This window comes from Narcine bancroftii, chromosome 10 (genome assembly GCF_036971445.1).
Source record: "Narcine bancroftii isolate sNarBan1 chromosome 10, sNarBan1.hap1, whole genome shotgun sequence".
NCBI classification, from domain to species: domain Eukaryota; kingdom Metazoa; phylum Chordata; class Chondrichthyes; order Torpediniformes; family Narcinidae; genus Narcine; species Narcine bancroftii.
In genome coordinates this window covers 67,678,224-67,696,357 of record NC_091478.1, presented here as the reverse complement: position 1 = coordinate 67,696,357, position 18,134 = coordinate 67,678,224, and the positions used below count along the sequence as shown (strand labels likewise).

Below are 18,134 nucleotides of genomic sequence, written 5' to 3'. Positions count from 1 at the left end.
AGATTCAGTTGGCCATATTATCCAAAATCAAGCAACACTCTATCTGAATAAGCTCAAATTTTCTCCAAACAACCACCGAGAAAATGCTGAACTCATTGCACGTTCTCCCCTTTGGCCATGAATTTCATCTCGCTCTCACTGGCAATAGTCTTAAATAGAATCACAACTTTAGTTGCAAACTTGGCCAAAACATTCTTTAGAGTTATACAAGAAAGTCTACAGACTCTGAAAAACAATCTTTCGATCACATTCAAGTGCTATCATTAACCCAATGCACAAAAATGCTGAAGAAACCCAGGACATGCAGCATCTACCAAAAGTAAAGGGGAGCTTCAACAATTTGTTAAGGTAGGAGCAAAAAGCAGGCAGAAGCCTGAATAAAAAGGTTGGGGGGGGGGGAAGAGGAGAGAGGAAGGGGCAGGAGGAGGGATTCAGGCGAACAGGCAAGAGGTCATAGGTGTACCCATTAATCATAATAGCTCTTACAGCAGGCCTTTGCTAATACAGCTGTCCATAAGTTAAATGATATTGAATTATACCCAAACTTCTGCACTCCCACACACAACACGAACCTTTACACATCTCAGCGCATGTACATACAGCCAATGTGCAATAATTACATTTACATTCATACTTATCATTTGTGCATTTTGTATACATGTGTAGCTGCAGCAAGAATTTTGGTGCATCTGATCATCATGTTTTTCCATATGACAAAATCTCATTCTCTTCAATAAATAGACCAACATAACCCAAATAGGTTGCACAACTTCACTAGCTTCACACACTTTCATTTGCAGAAGATGGCAGCACACAACCTCTACAGGAGGGTGACAGACATACCTGCAGGGGCTAATCTATGTGAAGAACAAGGTGCGGTGCTGGCTATCAATGCAACAATAATTGCTGGGGCCATGGCTCACAGGAAGGATGATAACACTGAAGATAACATCACTTCCATGGATCCTATCTCTGTCTCATTGTGCAAACCTGTCAGATTTTAGAAGGTGCAGCTGATGTAAGAATCCACCATCGCACGAGAACCCCCATACTGCTGTTTTCTTCAAGTCACATCACAGTGTGGCCCAGTACCACCACAAATAGAGTCACAGGTCACCCGTAATTCAGGTTCAATCTCTGTGAGGTTCACACATTCTCCATGTGATCCATTAGGTTTCCACCAGTATTCGGATTTCCCCTAAATCCCAAAGGCACTCAGATTGATTGGTTAGAAGCCTCTTTTAAACTGCGCCTGATTGCACAAATTGTAGATTCTTGGGGAATTGATGAGAATGTAGGGAGAGTTTTTCCCAAATAGGATTGCTATAATTGGGTAGTTTATGGTTGGCATGGAGTCTGAAGGGCCTGTATTCATGCTGCACCTTTCTGTCAAACTCTATGATATTCAGCATAATGTTAGGGAACAAAGACATTTTTTCCCTGATTTGCCAGTGTGCTCCACAGTTTTAAATTTGTAATCATTCAATTCACATGTGATTAATTGCACATTCAAGGTTATTTCTGTATATTTTGGTTTGACCATGTAGAATTACAGGTATGATGAAGGGCACCAGCCCGAAACGTCAGTTCTGTATCTTTATCTTTGCAATATAAAGGACACGTTTGACCTGCTGAGTTTCTCCAGCATTGTGTTTTTACTTCAACCATGGTTAGGGTGGCTAGTTGTCTGGCTTTTGAGCCCTGTCTGGCACCAACTCGAGCTGGATGTTAATTTGTCCTCCATTTGGAGGTGGAGGCCATACACCCCCAAATGGAGGACAAATTAAGTGGCAGAAAAGGCACTAATGCGGCATGCCCACCCATGTTTCTTCTCGTGCCCATGTGCGAGCGCACGAAGCACTGGCTGGTGCACGTGCAGCGAGGGGCAAGTGTGATGGCAGCGCACCAAGTCCTGACTGCCCAACCACTCTGCCGAGAGAGTTTCTGATGCTAACCCTGCATGTCCTCCGTTTTGTTAAGTTTGAAATGGCCACACGAACCATGGTGTCTGCAGACTTTCATGTTTTACTTCTAAATACAATTGAGCATGCCTTCGACATGAAGCATAAAACAAAAGGACAAATCCCTGAAACAAGCAGGAGTAAAGTGCTGTAATTTCTACATGGCCAAACCAAAATGTATACAAATAACCTTGAATAAAATCTGGAATGTGCACTTTAATCATGTGAATTGTTTGATTTCAAATTTAAAACCGTGGAGCATAGGGGAAAGTAAAGGAAAAAAAGTATCTTTGTCCCAAACATTATGTAGGACACTGTACTTCAGAACTGCAACATACTGCAGATTGATCAGCAGTTCAATTCAATGCGTACAGTAATGATCAATATGGACTGTTATTCAAATTTATACTCTATTTAGTGGGTGATCTGCATGTGTTGTTGGATCTTCAGTCTGGAAGAATAGTGCATGACTGAATAGGGGATATTCAATAAGAGTTCAATGCAGAGTTCTAATGAGAACATTTGATGGGGAACCAACATCTCACTTGCTCTACACAAGGCCCTGGAACACCTAGACAGTGGTTCGGCATTTAACACCATCATCCCCTCAAAACTGATCAGCAAATTCCAAGACCTGGGAGTTAACACCCCACTGTATAATTGGATCATGGATTTTCTCACCTTCAGACCACAATCAGTGAGGATTGGTAAGAACTTCTCCTCCACAATCTCCATCAGTACCTGAGCACCACAGACTACGTTCTTAGCCCCCTGCTCTATTCATTTTACACCTATGACTGTGTAGCTCAGTACAATAACACCATCTACAATTTTGCCAACGACATCACGATAGTGGGATGTATAAAGGAAGGGGATGAGTCAGCGAACAGGAGGGAGATTGAAAACTTGGCTGAATGGTCCATCAACAACAACCTTGCACTCAATGTCACCAAAACTAAGCTGATTGATGACTTCAGAAAAGGAAAGCCAAAGGTATACAATCCAGTGATCATTGGGGGATCAGAGGTGGAGAGGGGGAACTAATTTACGCTTTTGGGAGTCATGATCTCAGAGGATCTTTCCTGGACCCAACACACCAATGGATCATGAAGAAAACAGGTCAGTGGCTCTACATCCTCAAGAGTTTGCGGAGGTTTGGTTTGGCACCACAAACCCTGGCAAATATCTAGAGATGTGGTGGAAAGTGTGCTGACTGGCTGCGTCATGGTAACACCAATACCCCTGAGCATAAAACCCTCCAAAAGGTAGTGGACACAGTCCAGGACATCACAGGCAAAACTCTCCCCACTACTAAGAACATCTACAGGGAATGCTGCCATTGGAGAGCAGCAGATTCATCAAAGACCCTCACCACCCAGCACATGCTCTGTTCTCACTGCTGCCACCAAGAAAGAAGTATAGGTGCCACAAGTCTACTAGTCATGCTGTTACCTCTGGGAAGAAGCAATTTGACAGTCATGAGCACATAGATGATGAGCACAAGGGAAGCATTGAAAAGTAATTAATTAGCTTTTGTATGAAATTTAAAATTCTTTTCATTCAGTTCTTTTACTTTTGTATTGTGGCCAAGTGGAAACTTTACCGATCAGTGGCAGGGAGAAAGTAGAGGTGAGTCAGGTAAATGGGTATTGGAATTGTGCTAACTGGAATCATTCCATTTAAATTATTCACCAATAAAAAGAGGAAGTTCATTATTCCCCTTTTCTTATTCAGGTATGCACACATGGCATCAGTTTAGTTTAATGGAAAGGACCCCAAGGATTAGACAACATACACGTTAACCATTGGCAATGGTGAAAAAGCAAGAGAGGGCAGATTTGCTGATGTGCAGCTTATGACTTTCAAAGTTCAGCTAAACTGGCTGCAGTGAAGACTGCAGAAATAATGAATGAAACTTCCCCACAGCTGTTAAAAACTGTGGCTTTAGTGTTCCTGATGACACAACTCCTCAATGCACATCAGGTAGGATAACCAGTCAACCCTAAGGTGAGTATGGGTGCAAACTAAGTAATAGAGAAATATGGTTAATATGACTGCAAACACAAAAAATGATCTCATGTCTGCAGATGAAGCCACAATCAGGAAACAGGTTAATGAGGAAGTGGGATGGGTCAAGAACAGGTGGGAAGAGAAACACAGTCATTCATAGGTTGCAACTCCAAGTACCAGTCTCAGAGAACTTGGGAAAAGCCTCAATTATGTTGCCTCCTGTTCTCATACTGAATTCTACAATTTTGTCACCTTTGAAGCTTCCCTGCTCTCATTTTTACCTCAAATTCATCACTTTCACGATCTCTCTGTCTTCATTTCAGGTGACAGCTTAGCAATAAATTTCCACTTCAAGTGTACATTAACTACACTTTTTCCATCCACAGTTCCCACTGTGGAACTCCATTCCATTCTCCAGTTATTTCATCCCTGCCCAAGATCACAACAAAGTGCACAGAATGGTAAACGTAGCTCAGGCACAACATCAACATCGAAACATCCCTGTCTTGAGAAAGCAGCTAACAAGGACCCATCGCATCCCAGTCATGTTCTCTTCTCCCCCTTCCACCTGGCAGAATATAAACACAAACCACCAGATTAAAGAACAGTTTCTGTCCTGCTGTTTTCAGAATCTCAAATAGACCTCTCATTAGTAAAAGTGTAAGCTTTTTTAACTGTACTTTTCTGCACACCTTACATTTTGGACTTTATAATACTACACTAGAGTGTTTTATTATTGCACTGCCTGCTGTACTCAAGTATGGGTTGACTTACCTGGATAGAATGTAAAACACAGTTTTACACAGTACCTCACTACATGTGACAATAAATTCAAATGAGACCATTTTCTCTTCATAGCATAGACAAATTTCATTGTAAGAGTTAAAATGAATTGTACGTTGCAAGCGACAAGGAGATGTTGACATAGTTCATGTTGTCTCCTTGTAACAGCCAGCTTTAAGGTTAGGCTAGCTCTTTGCATGTTTGAGATAACGGCTTCTTTTCATTTCTTTTGTTCTGTGAAGATGGAAGAATTTGAATTGGTCCGAAAACTTTTATTGGCAATTTTAAGTATAATTCAATTGTTTTATCATAGTTTTAGTATCGTATTACCAAGTTATAATAATGTAGTAACTGATATAAGGTTTAATAAACTGTGGAAAATTCAATTTGAGTATGAACTTTTTCTTGAACGAATCAAACAACGACATTCTAGCTATTATAAAGGTAATCACAACATTTTAGTCATAAAAGTGGAACTATTGACTCATTTGTCAATAAAATGCAGAATTTAAAGTCAATAGAAAGTTGGAAATTGGACTTGGAATTCAGACTGGATCCATTGGGTTCTGTTTAGAGCATTTCGAAGAAAAAGGCACAAACATCAACAGCGCCAAGGCCATTGAAGGAGCAGTAAGCCTTACTAAAGGATTCCTTCTGTGTATTTATTGCAAGTTAGAACACAGTTTAGTGAAACTGCCTCTTTTCCTTTGTGGACTGTTTTGGATTTGGAGTTATTGTTGTGCACGTTTGATGTCTGAGACCGACGATAGTGTGCCAAATGCTGGAAGCAAGACAAGTAAGAGGAGTTCTAGAGCAGGCTTCAGAGCTTCAAGTACTGAATCTACATATCTAAAGATTCAGGCAGACTTGGCAGCTCCTTCGAAATAAATTTGACATAGAAGAGCAGAAGAGGCAGTTAAAGGGGCAACAGGAGCAGCTAAAGGGGCAACAGGAGCAGCAATTGCTTCAAGATAGATATGCCTTTGAAGAGCAGGAAGAGTTGCTGGATCTGGACACAGAAATTGCTGTTAATCAGGCCAGGTCAAAGGTACTAGAGGCTAGAGGTGTCAGGTGCTCGAAGTAAATTATCTGAAGTGTCAACCGAGAAAGAATATATTTAATACCAAGGTTGAGTCGGTGCTATGGTCACAGATATCCTTGGCCCTGAATTAAACAGGAAGGCACATTGCTGAGCCAGTCCTACAGTTACGAATCGTGCTTGGCCCTGAACTAGTCAAGTGGAGGCACGATAGTGGCAAATCTCAAACCCCAATAATGATTGTATTAGGCAGAGATGTGAGCCTAATGCCATCATATGAAACAGAATACCACCTGCTTTTAGCAGATATTAGAAATCTGGGTAAACAAAGTAACTTACACCCAGGCATGACAAGACAAGACTAAGTGGCTGCATCATTAATTCACTTGCAGACTCTCTCTTCTCCGCCCAGGAGAAAGATGCCAGTTTTTGATCGGACCCACTTGAATACCAAGCACTTATGAAAAGCTTTGAATGCAGTATTGAAATAAAGTGTCAAAGCTCTGAGGATGGTTTATAATGTTTGCAGCAGTTCACGAGTGTACAACCAGAAGAGTTTATAAAAAGTTGCCAACATATGGCTCCAAATGAAGGATTCAAACAGGCTAAGTCATTACTGGAGAAGCATTTTGGCAACAAGTATAAAATTTCTACAGCTGTACAGAAGGCTCTTTCATGGTTGTCAATAAGACCAGATGACTCAAGCTTACATCCTCTTTCTAAGAGGATGTAGCAATGTCATGACCAGGATCGGCCATCTTCAAGAGCTTGACATACCTAATAATATGCTAATCATTATAAATAAATTACCCTAATGGATGAAAGGACTGTGGAGAAGTCAAGTTGTTGAAAACCAGAAAAAATATGATGAAGTGGCTACTTTCGAAGATTTGGTGGATTTCATTGAAGGGGAAGTGGACGTTGTCACACATCCAGTGTATGGAGTTATCTCAGGTACTCAAAACAATAAATAAAGAAAGTGAGAAGTCCAAATCGTCTCCTCAACCAAAATTTTTTTTAAAGTTCATTTGCCACCTCTCTGGCAATGGCGGATAAAGAAATTAAGGAAAATGAGAGTTTGCCTGTTGTTCTGTTAAGATAAGCATGATTTGGAAAAGTGTGCACCCATGGAAAAGAAGACGCAGAGTGAGAAAATTGCTTTTTGAAGGAAGATGAAGTATGTTTTGGCTGTCTTTGTAAAGGACACAGGAACAAATACTGCAAAAAGTGACTCAGCTGCGACATACATAGTCAACAACATCCTAAAATGCTACACATCTTCCAGGAAAAGAAGAATACTGAAAAAGATCAAATGACAAAAAGCAGATGCAAACAGTGCTGAAGCCTTGGTATTAACAAATGGTCTTAATGGGGCTGGTGAAAATAACTGTAAACTTTTGATAGTATCTGTACAGGTGAAGGCCAAGAAAGGAAGTGCAATAGTGCATACTTACGCATTTCTTAACCCAGGTAGCCCTGCGTCATTTGCACTGAGGGGCTAATGAATAAACTTAATCTTCAAGAAAGAAATACAAAAATTCTATTGAGAACTATAGGTCAAGTTAAAAACATTGAAACCAACATTGTTTTGGGCCTAGACTGGACTGGATAGTAACAATTTTTGTGATCTTCCAGGCATATATCTTCAGAAGACCATGCTTGTGCAGAAAGAAAACATCCTGTATCAAAACATCATTGAATTGTGGACGCATTTGAAAAATGTTCATTTTCCATGAAATCAACTCAGGATTGGTTCAGATGTACTAAAAGCTCTGGAACCACTAGACATGATAAGGAGTGTGGGAGATGGACCTTACGCTGTCAAAACTATGCTGGTTGGACAATTAATGGACCATTAGGAGAAAGAAGAGAGGTTCAAAATCAGTCAGCTATAAGTGTCAACGTGATATCGATGGTTAAGCTTGATAGTCAGTGGGAGCAGCAGTTTAAGAATGACTTTCTTAAATGCATCAGGGATGACCAAGTACCTTCAAAGGAAGGCCAGCAGTTCTTGAAATCAGGATCAAATTCTGCCAAGCTGATTAATGATCATTATTGCTTTGGATTACCTTTGAATAAAAGAGAAAAATGAATGCTTGATAATAGAAGTGCTATCAAGCAACGTAGAATGAATTTAAATGTGTGTCTGATATGATATCCAAAGGATATGCAGAGAAAATACCAGATACTATTTTAGAATGTAGTGATGGCAAAAAATGGTACTTAACCACACCATGGAGCTTTCCATTCACAGAAGAAAAAAATCTTAGTATGGTGCTTGATTGTGGAGCAACCTTTCGTGGAGTTTCACTAAATTTTCAATTCTTACAGGTCCTGATTTGACCAGTATGTTGATTGGGGTCTTGACTAGATTCCATAAAGAGATGGTCATCATCACTGCAGACATGGAAGCAATGTTGCAAATGAAGACAGCTCCTTTGGTGGCTTGATAAAGACTTCGGTCAGAACATGGTGGAATACAAAATGACAGGGCACCTATTTGGAGTCACTTCATCACCAAGTTGTGCCCTTAGGAAGTGTGCTGAGGACAACATGGAACAATTTAGCACTCAAGCTAAAAGCGCTATCAGGAATAACTTCAATGTGGATGATTGCCTCACTTTTGCAGTTACAGTAAAAGAAGGAAGAGTCCTTTATCATGAGTAAAAGGAGATCTGTTTCAAAAGAGGCTTTCTACTTACCAGATGGACAAGGAATAGTTGCCAGATATTGACTGGCCATAGCTGAGAGTGGGCATAAGAAATGAAGAATTTGGACTTTGACCATGATTACTTTCCTGTTAAGAGGGTGTTAGGTGAACAATAGTGTGTTCAGAGTAACATTTTAAGTGCAAAATAATTTTGAGGGACCAACCTCTCACAAGAAGGGGAATTTTTATCAACAATCAGTTCATTATATGATCCTCTAGGAATATTGGCACCAGTTGTCCTGATTGCCAAGAAGATCCTGAAAGATTTGTGTAGGAAAAGATTGGATGGGATGATGAGATATCAGAATCCATTGTACAAAAAATAGACGTGATGGATACAGGATCTTCGGAAGCTGGAAGACTTCAAGATTCTCAGATACTTCAAACACACAAATTTCAGAACTGTTACATCTGTACATTTGCATCATTTTACTGATGCATGTGAAGACAGTGATGGAACCGTTAGTTACCTGTTACTACAAGATAACAAGGATCAGGTACATTATGGATTTGCAATGGTGAAAGCCAGAGTAGCTCCAATGAAACCAGTCACTAGCCCACGATGGAGTGACAGCTGCTACCATAGTGAGCAGAATGGACACTATGTTGAAGAAAGAGTTGCAGACGAAGCTAACAGACTCCATATTTTGGACTAATAGCACCTTTGTGCTTAAATGCATCAACAATAAACCAAAAGGTTTCAAACAATCATGGCTAACAGAATCACTGAAATTGATAAAGTCTCACATCAAATACAAAGGAGATATGTTAAGTACATGAATAAATCTGCCGATTTGGCTTCCCGAGGTTTAAAAGCCATCTCTTTTGAAGAATGGAATGTGGGTGCCAGGGCCTCGGTTCCTTCTACAGCCTCAAAAGGAGTGGCCTCAAAAATCTGATAAATTAAAAGAAATTTTACCAGAAGACCCTGAAATCTAAGGTAAGACTGCAAATGCTGTTCAGTTAATGTCTCAACAAATGGATTCAGTTAAATCATTATTTCATATCCTGAAATTGTTTGAAAAAGGCCACAGCATGGAAGCAGGTGGAATTTATATCAGATTTGTTCTGGGTGAAGGAATATCTTCCTCTGTTGCAGGAGCAACAGAAGTGGTTTAAGATCAGACGTAATTTCATGCCTGGATGTCGTGATTATCACGGATCATTCAGTGCCTTGAAATTCCTGGTTGATGGGGAAGATTGTTGATACTATTCAGGCCAAAAAAAAAAATGGACTTGTACATTAAATTTGGATTAAGACTAAAACTGGCTTTCTGAACAGACCAATTACCAACATCTGACTTTTCAAGAAGCAGAAAGCTTTGATCATTGACTTTCACTTTCTTTTGAATATTTAACCAATATATACTACTATGTTTAATTTTTCTTTGTAATATAGTAATTAGGGGCTGGTATTGAAGGGTTAAAATGAAATATAAGTTGCAAACAGCCAGTAGACATTGGCATATTTCATGTTGTCTCCAAATAACAGCCAGCTTCAAGGTTATAGGCAGCTTGCTGTGTGTTTGAGATAACAGCTAGTGTTGATTTCTTTTGTTCTGCAAAGATGGAAAGACTTGAATTAGTCCGAAAACTTTTATTCACCATTTTAAGCATTGTTTAATTGTTTTATCATTGTTTTAGTACCATATAAAAAAGTTGTAATAATATAGTAACTGATATAAATCATGGAAAACTCAACTCAACTTTAGTATGGATTTTTTTCTTGAATGAATCATAAACAACAACAACATTCTAGTCTCTCCAAGTGATTATATAAAGGAGGATAGTGACAACAGTCATAAATTTTGTTCTTAATTCTCTTGGATGAGGCTTGAAACAAAGGCAAGGATAGTTCTATTGACACTACCTGTCAGGCCCTAATTCTGATGAATATATATGACATCTCTGCCAACTGTAACACTTTCTTCCTGTGATACAGAACCCAAATTAAAAACAAAAAGCATGATAGAGCTTCATTAATACTCTATGCAAACAAAAATAAATATCTTCTTCAGTTACATATTCCAAAAACTTTGACAAATCACATTACATTACCATTTTAATTTTTTTGTACCTTTACACGCATGTTTATTGATTTGTGTACCCAAAGGCGTTCGGTCCATAATGCTAGTATCCCTGAAGAAATGAGAATTCTATCATTTCTGCTCAATGTCACTGGAGAAATACTTAAAATATTATAAAAAGATGATTAAAAAGTAAGGAAAATCAATTGGATGCTTGAAATTGTTCATATTATAAGGTAAGCAAAAGGTAGTCTGCATTCCAGAAATGACAACTTCAGAAGTTGTAAAAGCAGTCTTGAAATTTCCAGGTGAAAAAAAATTGCTGGTCTTAATTTTAATCCTTTTAATTTTAATAATTTTAATTTTAAGATCATTATTGGTTATGAAGGTTTTATACAGCAAGTACATAATTATAGATCATTTAATCCTGAATTAGTTATTCTCTTTCCATTTGGTACAAAAGAATATCAGTAACAGGAAGGAAATTAAACACAAATTGAGTCAATGTTGCATGAAACAGGACATCAAATAGAAACAACTTGTATACATATATTTCCAGGAAAAAATAGATTTCATACAAAGTAACTCACAATAAACTTCATGCACTCTCCCCAACAGAATCAGAATTTGTTATGAGCACGTCACAAAATTTATTCTGTAGCAGCATCACAGTGAAAACATTTATATAAACCACCTTACAAAATAAATGAAAATAGAGCAAGAAAAAGGTAGTGTCTATAGTTCATTGTTCATTCAGGAACCTGATGGCAGAGGGGGAACTGTCCTTGTGCCGCTGAGTGCTCATCTTCAGGCTCCTGTAACTTTTTCCTGATGGTAGCAGAGTGAAGAGGGTATGCCCAGGTGGTGTGGGTGGAGGGAGGGGGGGTCTTTGAGAATGGAGGCTTTTTTTTAAATAAAAGACACTGCCTCATGTAGATGTCCTCAATGGAGTGGTCTGGTGCCTGTGATGTCGCAGGCCAAGTGAACAACCCCCTGGAGTTTATTCTTCTCCTGAGAATTGGCATCTCCATACCAGGCAGTGAAGAAACCACCCAGAATGCTCTCCATGGAACATCTGTAGAAGTTTACGACTCACAAAGTATAGCTGCTGGTGAGCGTTCTTTGTGATTGCATCAACCTGGAGGCTCCAGGATAGATCCTTAGAGATGTTGACACCCAGGAATTTTAAAGTTCTTGACCCTCTCCACTACTAAGCCCTGGTGTTGCCCTGAAGTCCACAATTATCTCCTTGGTTTTGCTGAAGTTCGGCAGCGCCAGCTGTTGTTGTTGTCGTTACACCATTCAACGAGCTGATCTATCTCCCTCCTGTACGCTTCCTTGTTGCCATTTTTGATTCTGCCGAAAACTATGGGGTCATCGGCAAACTTGTAGATAGCATTGGAATTGTGCCTGGCCACACAGTCATGAATGTATAACGAGTAGAGCAGTGGGCTAAGCACTCAACCTTGGGGTGCGCCTGTGTGGATGATCAGTGAGGAGGAGACGTTGTTTGCAATTCGTACTGACGGTAATCTTCCAATAAGAAAGTCAAGGATCCAGTTGTGGAGGGGGGTGGGGGGTATAGAGGCCTAGAGTTTGTAGCTTCTTGACCAGCACTGAGGGAATAATGGTATTGAAGACAGAGCTTTAGTCTATGAAAGGCAGCCGTATGTATGAATTGCAGTTTTTAAGGTAATCCAGAGCTGAGTATAGAACCAGTGATATTACATCTGCTGCGGAGCATTTGTGACAAAAGGCAAATTGCAGTGGGTCCAGATCTTTGCTTACATATGTGTTAATTCTGGTCATGACCAGCTTCTCAAAGCATTTCATCACAGTAGAAGTTAGTGCTACTGGGCGATCGTCATTGAGGCAGCTCACTCTACTCTTCTTGGGTACTGGGATGATTGATGTTCTTTTGAAGCAGGTGGGAACCTCTGACTGCCGCAATGAGAGGTTGAAAATGTCCATGAACAATCCAGCTAATTGGTTGGCACAGATTTTTAGTTCTCTGCCAGGTACACCATCAGGGCCTGATGCCTTGCAAGGGCTCCCCCTTTTGAATAATGTTCTGATATCACAGGGTCCTCAGCCTTTTCAGCGATTCTAGTAGGCACAGTTTGGTTCTTCTTCTCAAAGTGGGCATAGAAGGTGTTCAGCTCATTGGGTAATGAAGCATCAAAGCCATTTATATTGTTTGCCCTCGCTTTATTGGCTCTAATGGCCTGCACTCCCTGCCATAGTTGGCATGTATCTGTCTCTGTCTCCTGGCATGGCCTGGGTGGAGGGAGCTCTTGAGAATAGAGGCTGCTTTCTTAAAGCAGCACCTCTTGTAGATATCCTTGATGGAATGAAGACAGGTGCCTCTGATGTCACAGGTCAAGTTAGCAAGCCTCTGAAGTTTTTTTCTTGTCCTGAGGTTTGGCAGCTCCATACCAAACAATGATGCAACCAGCCAGAATGCTCTCCATGCTACACATGAAGAAGTTTTCAAGAGTCTTTGGTGACATACCGAATCTCCTGAAACTCCTCACAAAGTATAGCTGCCAGTGAGTCTTCTTCATGATTGCATTAACAATGGAGGCTCCAGGACAGATCCTCAGAGATGTTGACACCCAGGAATTTGAAGTTCTTGACCCTATCCACTGCTCACACTTCCATAAGAACTGGTTTGTGTTCTCCTGAAGTCCACAATCATCTCCTTGGTTTTGCTAATCTTGAGCACAAGGTTGTTGTTGTGACACCACTCAACTAGCTGAACTATCTCCCTCCTGTGTGTTTCTGCATTGCCATCTGCGATTATGCTGGCAATTGTGGTGTCATTGGAAAGTTTGTAGATAGCATTGGAATTGTCCCTGGCCACACACTCATGGGTGAATTGAGAGTAAAGCAGTGAGCTAAGCACGCATCCTTGAAGTGCACCTGTGAGAGTGAGGAGGAGACATCATTTCCAATTCACACTGACTGGGGTCTTCCAATGAGGAAGTCAAGGATCCAGTTGCAGAAATGGGTGCAGGGCCCAGGGTTTGGAACTTGATGACCAGCACTGAGGGAATAATGAGGCTGAAGGCTGAGCTATAGTTGATGGCGAGCAGCCGTATGTATGAGTTGCTGTTTTCTGCATGATCCAAAACGGAGTGGAGAGCCAGTGACATTATATTCCTATGAAGTGATTGTGACAGTAGGAGAATTGCAGTAGGTCCAGTTCTTTACTCAGGTATATGTTCATTCTGGCCATGACCAACCTCTCAAAGCATTTGATCAAATGGAGGATTTAGATCAGCTTATGCAAGAAGGGATGCAGTTGCATTAGAAGACATCATCTAAATTTACACTATGGGGCCCGGGGATGCATATGAATCAGTAGACATTACCAAACTTCCACCATGAGGCCCAGAGATGCAGTTGTCTTTTGATGGTCGCAGACTGTCAGGAGACCTTGAAGATAATTAAATCATTTGTTCAAAGAGACAAGATCTGAAGTAAACAACTTTTGGTTAATATAAGCCATGGTCCCAATGCTGAAGTTTGAGACTCTCCAAGAGGTGGCAACATATCTCAGCAAGAAGAAGAACTTCAGGATTCCAACCAACATCCCGGTCCGGGGAGGTGGAGAAGCTGCTACCGGTGCCCAGACAACCTACTACAAGTGTGCAGTCGTTGCGTCGCTTTCGCAGTTGGGACCAGTCCAGGCATTGCTAAGTATAATTGGGAAGGGCTTGCATATTGTAGTGTGAATTCAGCTTTAGATTTAGTAATAAAGACTTGTATAAACTGAACTGCTCTCAGTGTGTGTGTGTGTCTACTTTCTTTCGGTAGCTCAAACACTGTGACCAATCTAAAATGAACAAAATGAGAGGTACAAGTTTACCCAAGACAGGTATATGTTCATTCTAGCCATGACCAACCTCTCAAAGCATTTGATCACAGTAGATGTGAGGGCTACTGGGCGATAGTTGTTGAGGGAAATCACTCTACTCTTCTTGGGCACTAGGATGATTTCAAGCAGGTGAGAACCTCCGACTGCAGCAGTAAGATTGAAAATGTCCATGAAAACTCTGTCTAATTGGTTGGCAGAAATTTTCAGTGGCTTGCCAGGTACGCCATCAGGGCCCGATGCCTTGCAAGAGTTCACCCTCTTGAATGATGTTCTGACATCAGCCTCAGAGACAGATATCACAGGGGTCCTCAACTTTTACAGAGATTCTTGTAGACGCAGTGGAGTTCTCCTTCGCAATGCAGGCAAAGGAAGTGTTCAACTTATTGGGTAGTGAAGCATTATAGCCATTTGTGATGGTTGCCTTTCCTTTGTAGGATGTAATGGCCTGCAATCCCTGCCATCGCTGGTAGGTATCTGGCTCTAGCTTCCTCCAGAATTGCTTCTTTGTTGCTGAGATAGCTTTACGCAAGCTGTACCTGGACTTCTTGTAGAGATCTGGATCACTGGTCTAAGTGCCCTTTGATCTTGCCCTCAGCAGGTTGAGAATCTTCTGATTCATCCAAGATTTCTATTTGGGTGCATGGTTTTGATGAAGTCTGTGTCATATTTTGCATATTCATTCAGGTGTAAGGGTGAATTAACGAATATAGTCCAGTCCACTGTTTCAAAGCAAACCTGCAGGCTCTCCTCCGCCTCCCTCGACCATACTTTCACCGTCTTCACCACTGGTGCTGTCGTCCTCAGTGTCTAGTACGCCAAGAGAAGTACGGCTAGGTGATTAAACTTGCCGACTTCCAGTCATGGGATGGCTCGGTAGGCATTCTTCATGGTAGTGTAGCAGTGGTAGAATGTGTTGACTCCTCTGGTCTCGCAGGGGACATGTTGATGGTAGGACTTTAGAGACTTCATGTTGGCCTGATTGAAGTCCTCTACAATGGTAACAGATTATTGGGGTGGGGTGGGGGAAGAGTCATTGATCACTACTCAATCTAAACAAGAGGTTGTTTCTGTCTCTTATAATTCGAGAAATCAACTTATGAAAGTCAGTGCTATTGGCAGTTGATATTCAATGGTTCAATGGGTGTAACTCAAATGACCAATAAAAATTTTTTCCAACTCCCATCTTTATGCCCATTCTTTCGACCAAATGTGATGGACTTAGGTTGCCATCTTTTACATGCACAGTGCATCTTCGGTATATACCCACAAATCTACTCAGATTGGCAGGAATGGGGTCGATACAAGTGCTTTTGTCATTGATGACCATGACCTAGCTCCAGCTCTTGTTCCATAAGGTAGACTGCACATATTAAGTAGCCAAGCAAGTAAATCTAATATCATTCTGCTCCCATGAGAATGCAGCAAACATTACTTCTTTTAGTCGCGGCACAATAAAAATAAAATTACAAGCCCATCACCTTATAGTGATGCACAACAACTCAGTCATCAAAAGAGAGTACAATCCAACTGAGTTAATCTACAACAGACCAACCAACGATTGATTGTTCCTTACATTTTAAACAAGTTTTTTCTTAAGTATTAACCTGGTTTGAATTCAATTTTTGCATTATTTTTCAGAAGAAATTATTAAACCACACGGTCACATAAAAAGGGGCGATGAGTCTTCATACAGGAGGGAGATTGAAACCTGGCTGAATTGTGCAACAACAACAACCTCGCACTCAATGTCACCTAAACAAAGAAGCAGATCATGGACTTTAGGAAGGGAAAACCAGAGGTGTACAATCCAGTGATCATTTGAGGATCAGAGGTAGAAAGGCTGAGCAAATTTAAATTCCTGAGAGTCAACATCTTGAAGGATCTTTCCTGGATCTGACACACTAATGTCATCATGAAGTCAGCACCTTTACTTTCTCATCTTAAAGTTGTATGTAATGTCATGTATATACTCTGACAATAAATCTGAACTTTGAACTTTTGAATGATCACACAGCAGTATTTTGTGTGGATGAATTTTCTTTATTAAACATGATTAATATTAACCTAGCATCTCAATATTCATTTCTGATGTTCATGGCAATGTATACAACATTCAGCAAATTGCTAATGCCTGATTGATCCTATTATCCAGGTCCAGTTGAAAGGATGTCCAGCTTGTAACACACAATCAATCTTACAGTCGGCACAACTTTAAGGGAATCCATTTTAGCCATTTCCTTTGACCTAAAAAAGGCAAAAAGCAGAGGGTATCCTGGAATATCCAAACTAACCTGTAATGTATTGAAGGAAGATAAGAATCAGAATTTACTGTCATGAACAAGTCATGAAATTCGACGTTTTTTGGCAGCAACCTAGTGCAAACATTCATATTATAAACCATCTTACAACAATAATATTAAAAAATTAAAAATAGTAGTGCATGATAAGCAAGGCAATGTCTTTGGTTTATTGATCATTCAGGAATCTGATGGCAGTGGGGAAGAAGCTGTCCTTGTGCCATTGAGTGCTCATCTTTAGGCTCCTGTACTTTTTTCCCGATGGTAGCAGAGTAAAGAGGGCATGGTCTGGGTGGTGGGAGGATAGAGGCTGCTTTTATTAAAACACCGCCTCATGTAGATGCCCTTAATGAAGTTGAGCCTGGCACCTGGGATGCCACACGTCAAGTTAACAACCCTCTGGAGGTTTTTCTTGTGTTGAGATTTGGTACCTCCATGCAGCGAGCCAGAATGGTCTCCATGGTACACCTGTAGAAGTTTTCGAGAGTCTTCATGGTCAAGGCTCCGATAGCTCAATGGTTAGAGCACTAGTCTTGTAATCCCTGGGTTGCAAGTTTGTTCCTCACTGGGGCCTCATTTCTGTGAGGGGCGCTGGACAAAGTGGCGACTCTCTGTCTTCCTTACAGTAGACAAAGTTAAAGAATCTCTTGTATGGTACATTCTAACTATAGTATGTGACAATAATGGAATATTTACATACCAAATCTCCTCAGACACTTCACAAAGATTAGCCGCTGGTGAGCCCTCTTTGTGATGGCATCAACATGGAGGCTGCAGGACAGACTCTCGGAGATGTTGACACCCAGGAATTTGAAGTTCTTGACCCTCTCCACTACTGAGCCCTCGATGAGGACTGGGGTCGTGTTCCCCTGACTCCCTCCTGAAGTCCACAATCATCTCCATGGTTTTGCCAATGTTGAGCACAAGGTTGTTGATGCGACACCACTCATAGAGCAGATCTATCTCCCTCTTAATAGACTTCCTCATTGCCATTTACGATTTTGCCAACAAGTGTGGTGTGATAAGCAAACTTGCAGAGAGCACTGGAATTGTTATATTGACACATTCACTGATCCTGGCTAATCTGCTGAGTATTTATTGCATTTTGTGTTCATTTCTACTCCTTCCAGTCATGGTTGATGACACAAATGCACTTTCACAACTGCTGAGCATCATAATAAAGCACACAGAGTTTGCAATTGACACTACAAAAGTACCCTTCGGATATCTGTATGGTTGAAGATAATTGCAAGGTATCTCAAGATGTCATGCCATGGTACTATCTATCACAAAAAAAGTCTCCTGAGAGGCACTGGAAGGGTGCATACATGGCCTAGAGATCTAGTAAATCATTTATTGTTGAGGATGCTTAACTCCCAGACTGATATTGAAATCCTCTCTCAACTACTGTAACCAATGCATGCACA

General features: G+C 40.7%; 1 protein-coding gene and 1 long non-coding RNA gene across 9 annotated transcripts in view; one reads left to right on the top strand and one right to left on the bottom strand.

The window, feature by feature from the left end:
* The window catches only part of LOC138744681 (uncharacterized), a 54,542-nt gene extending 38,121 nt beyond the window's left edge, over positions 1–16,421 (top strand). For both annotated transcript variants that reach the window (XR_011345701.1, XR_011345702.1), the window contains one exon: positions 16,049–16,421. This is a non-coding gene — a long non-coding RNA (uncharacterized lncRNA). The remainder of the gene's footprint in view (positions 1–16,048) is intronic.
* The window catches only part of znrf1 (zinc and ring finger 1), a 236,095-nt gene that overhangs the window by 85,512 nt on the left and 132,449 nt on the right, over positions 1–18,134 (bottom strand). The window contains exon 3 of one of the 7 annotated variants that reach the window (XM_069901220.1): positions 11,009–15,399. The exons of the other annotated variants lie outside the window; for them this stretch is intronic. Coding sequence (XP_069757321.1) covers positions 15,269–15,399 — 131 coding nt within the window. The 3' untranslated portion in view covers positions 11,009–15,268. Of the gene's footprint in view, positions 1–11,008; positions 15,400–18,134 lie in introns of those variants that run through there. 7 annotated transcript variants of the gene reach the window in all.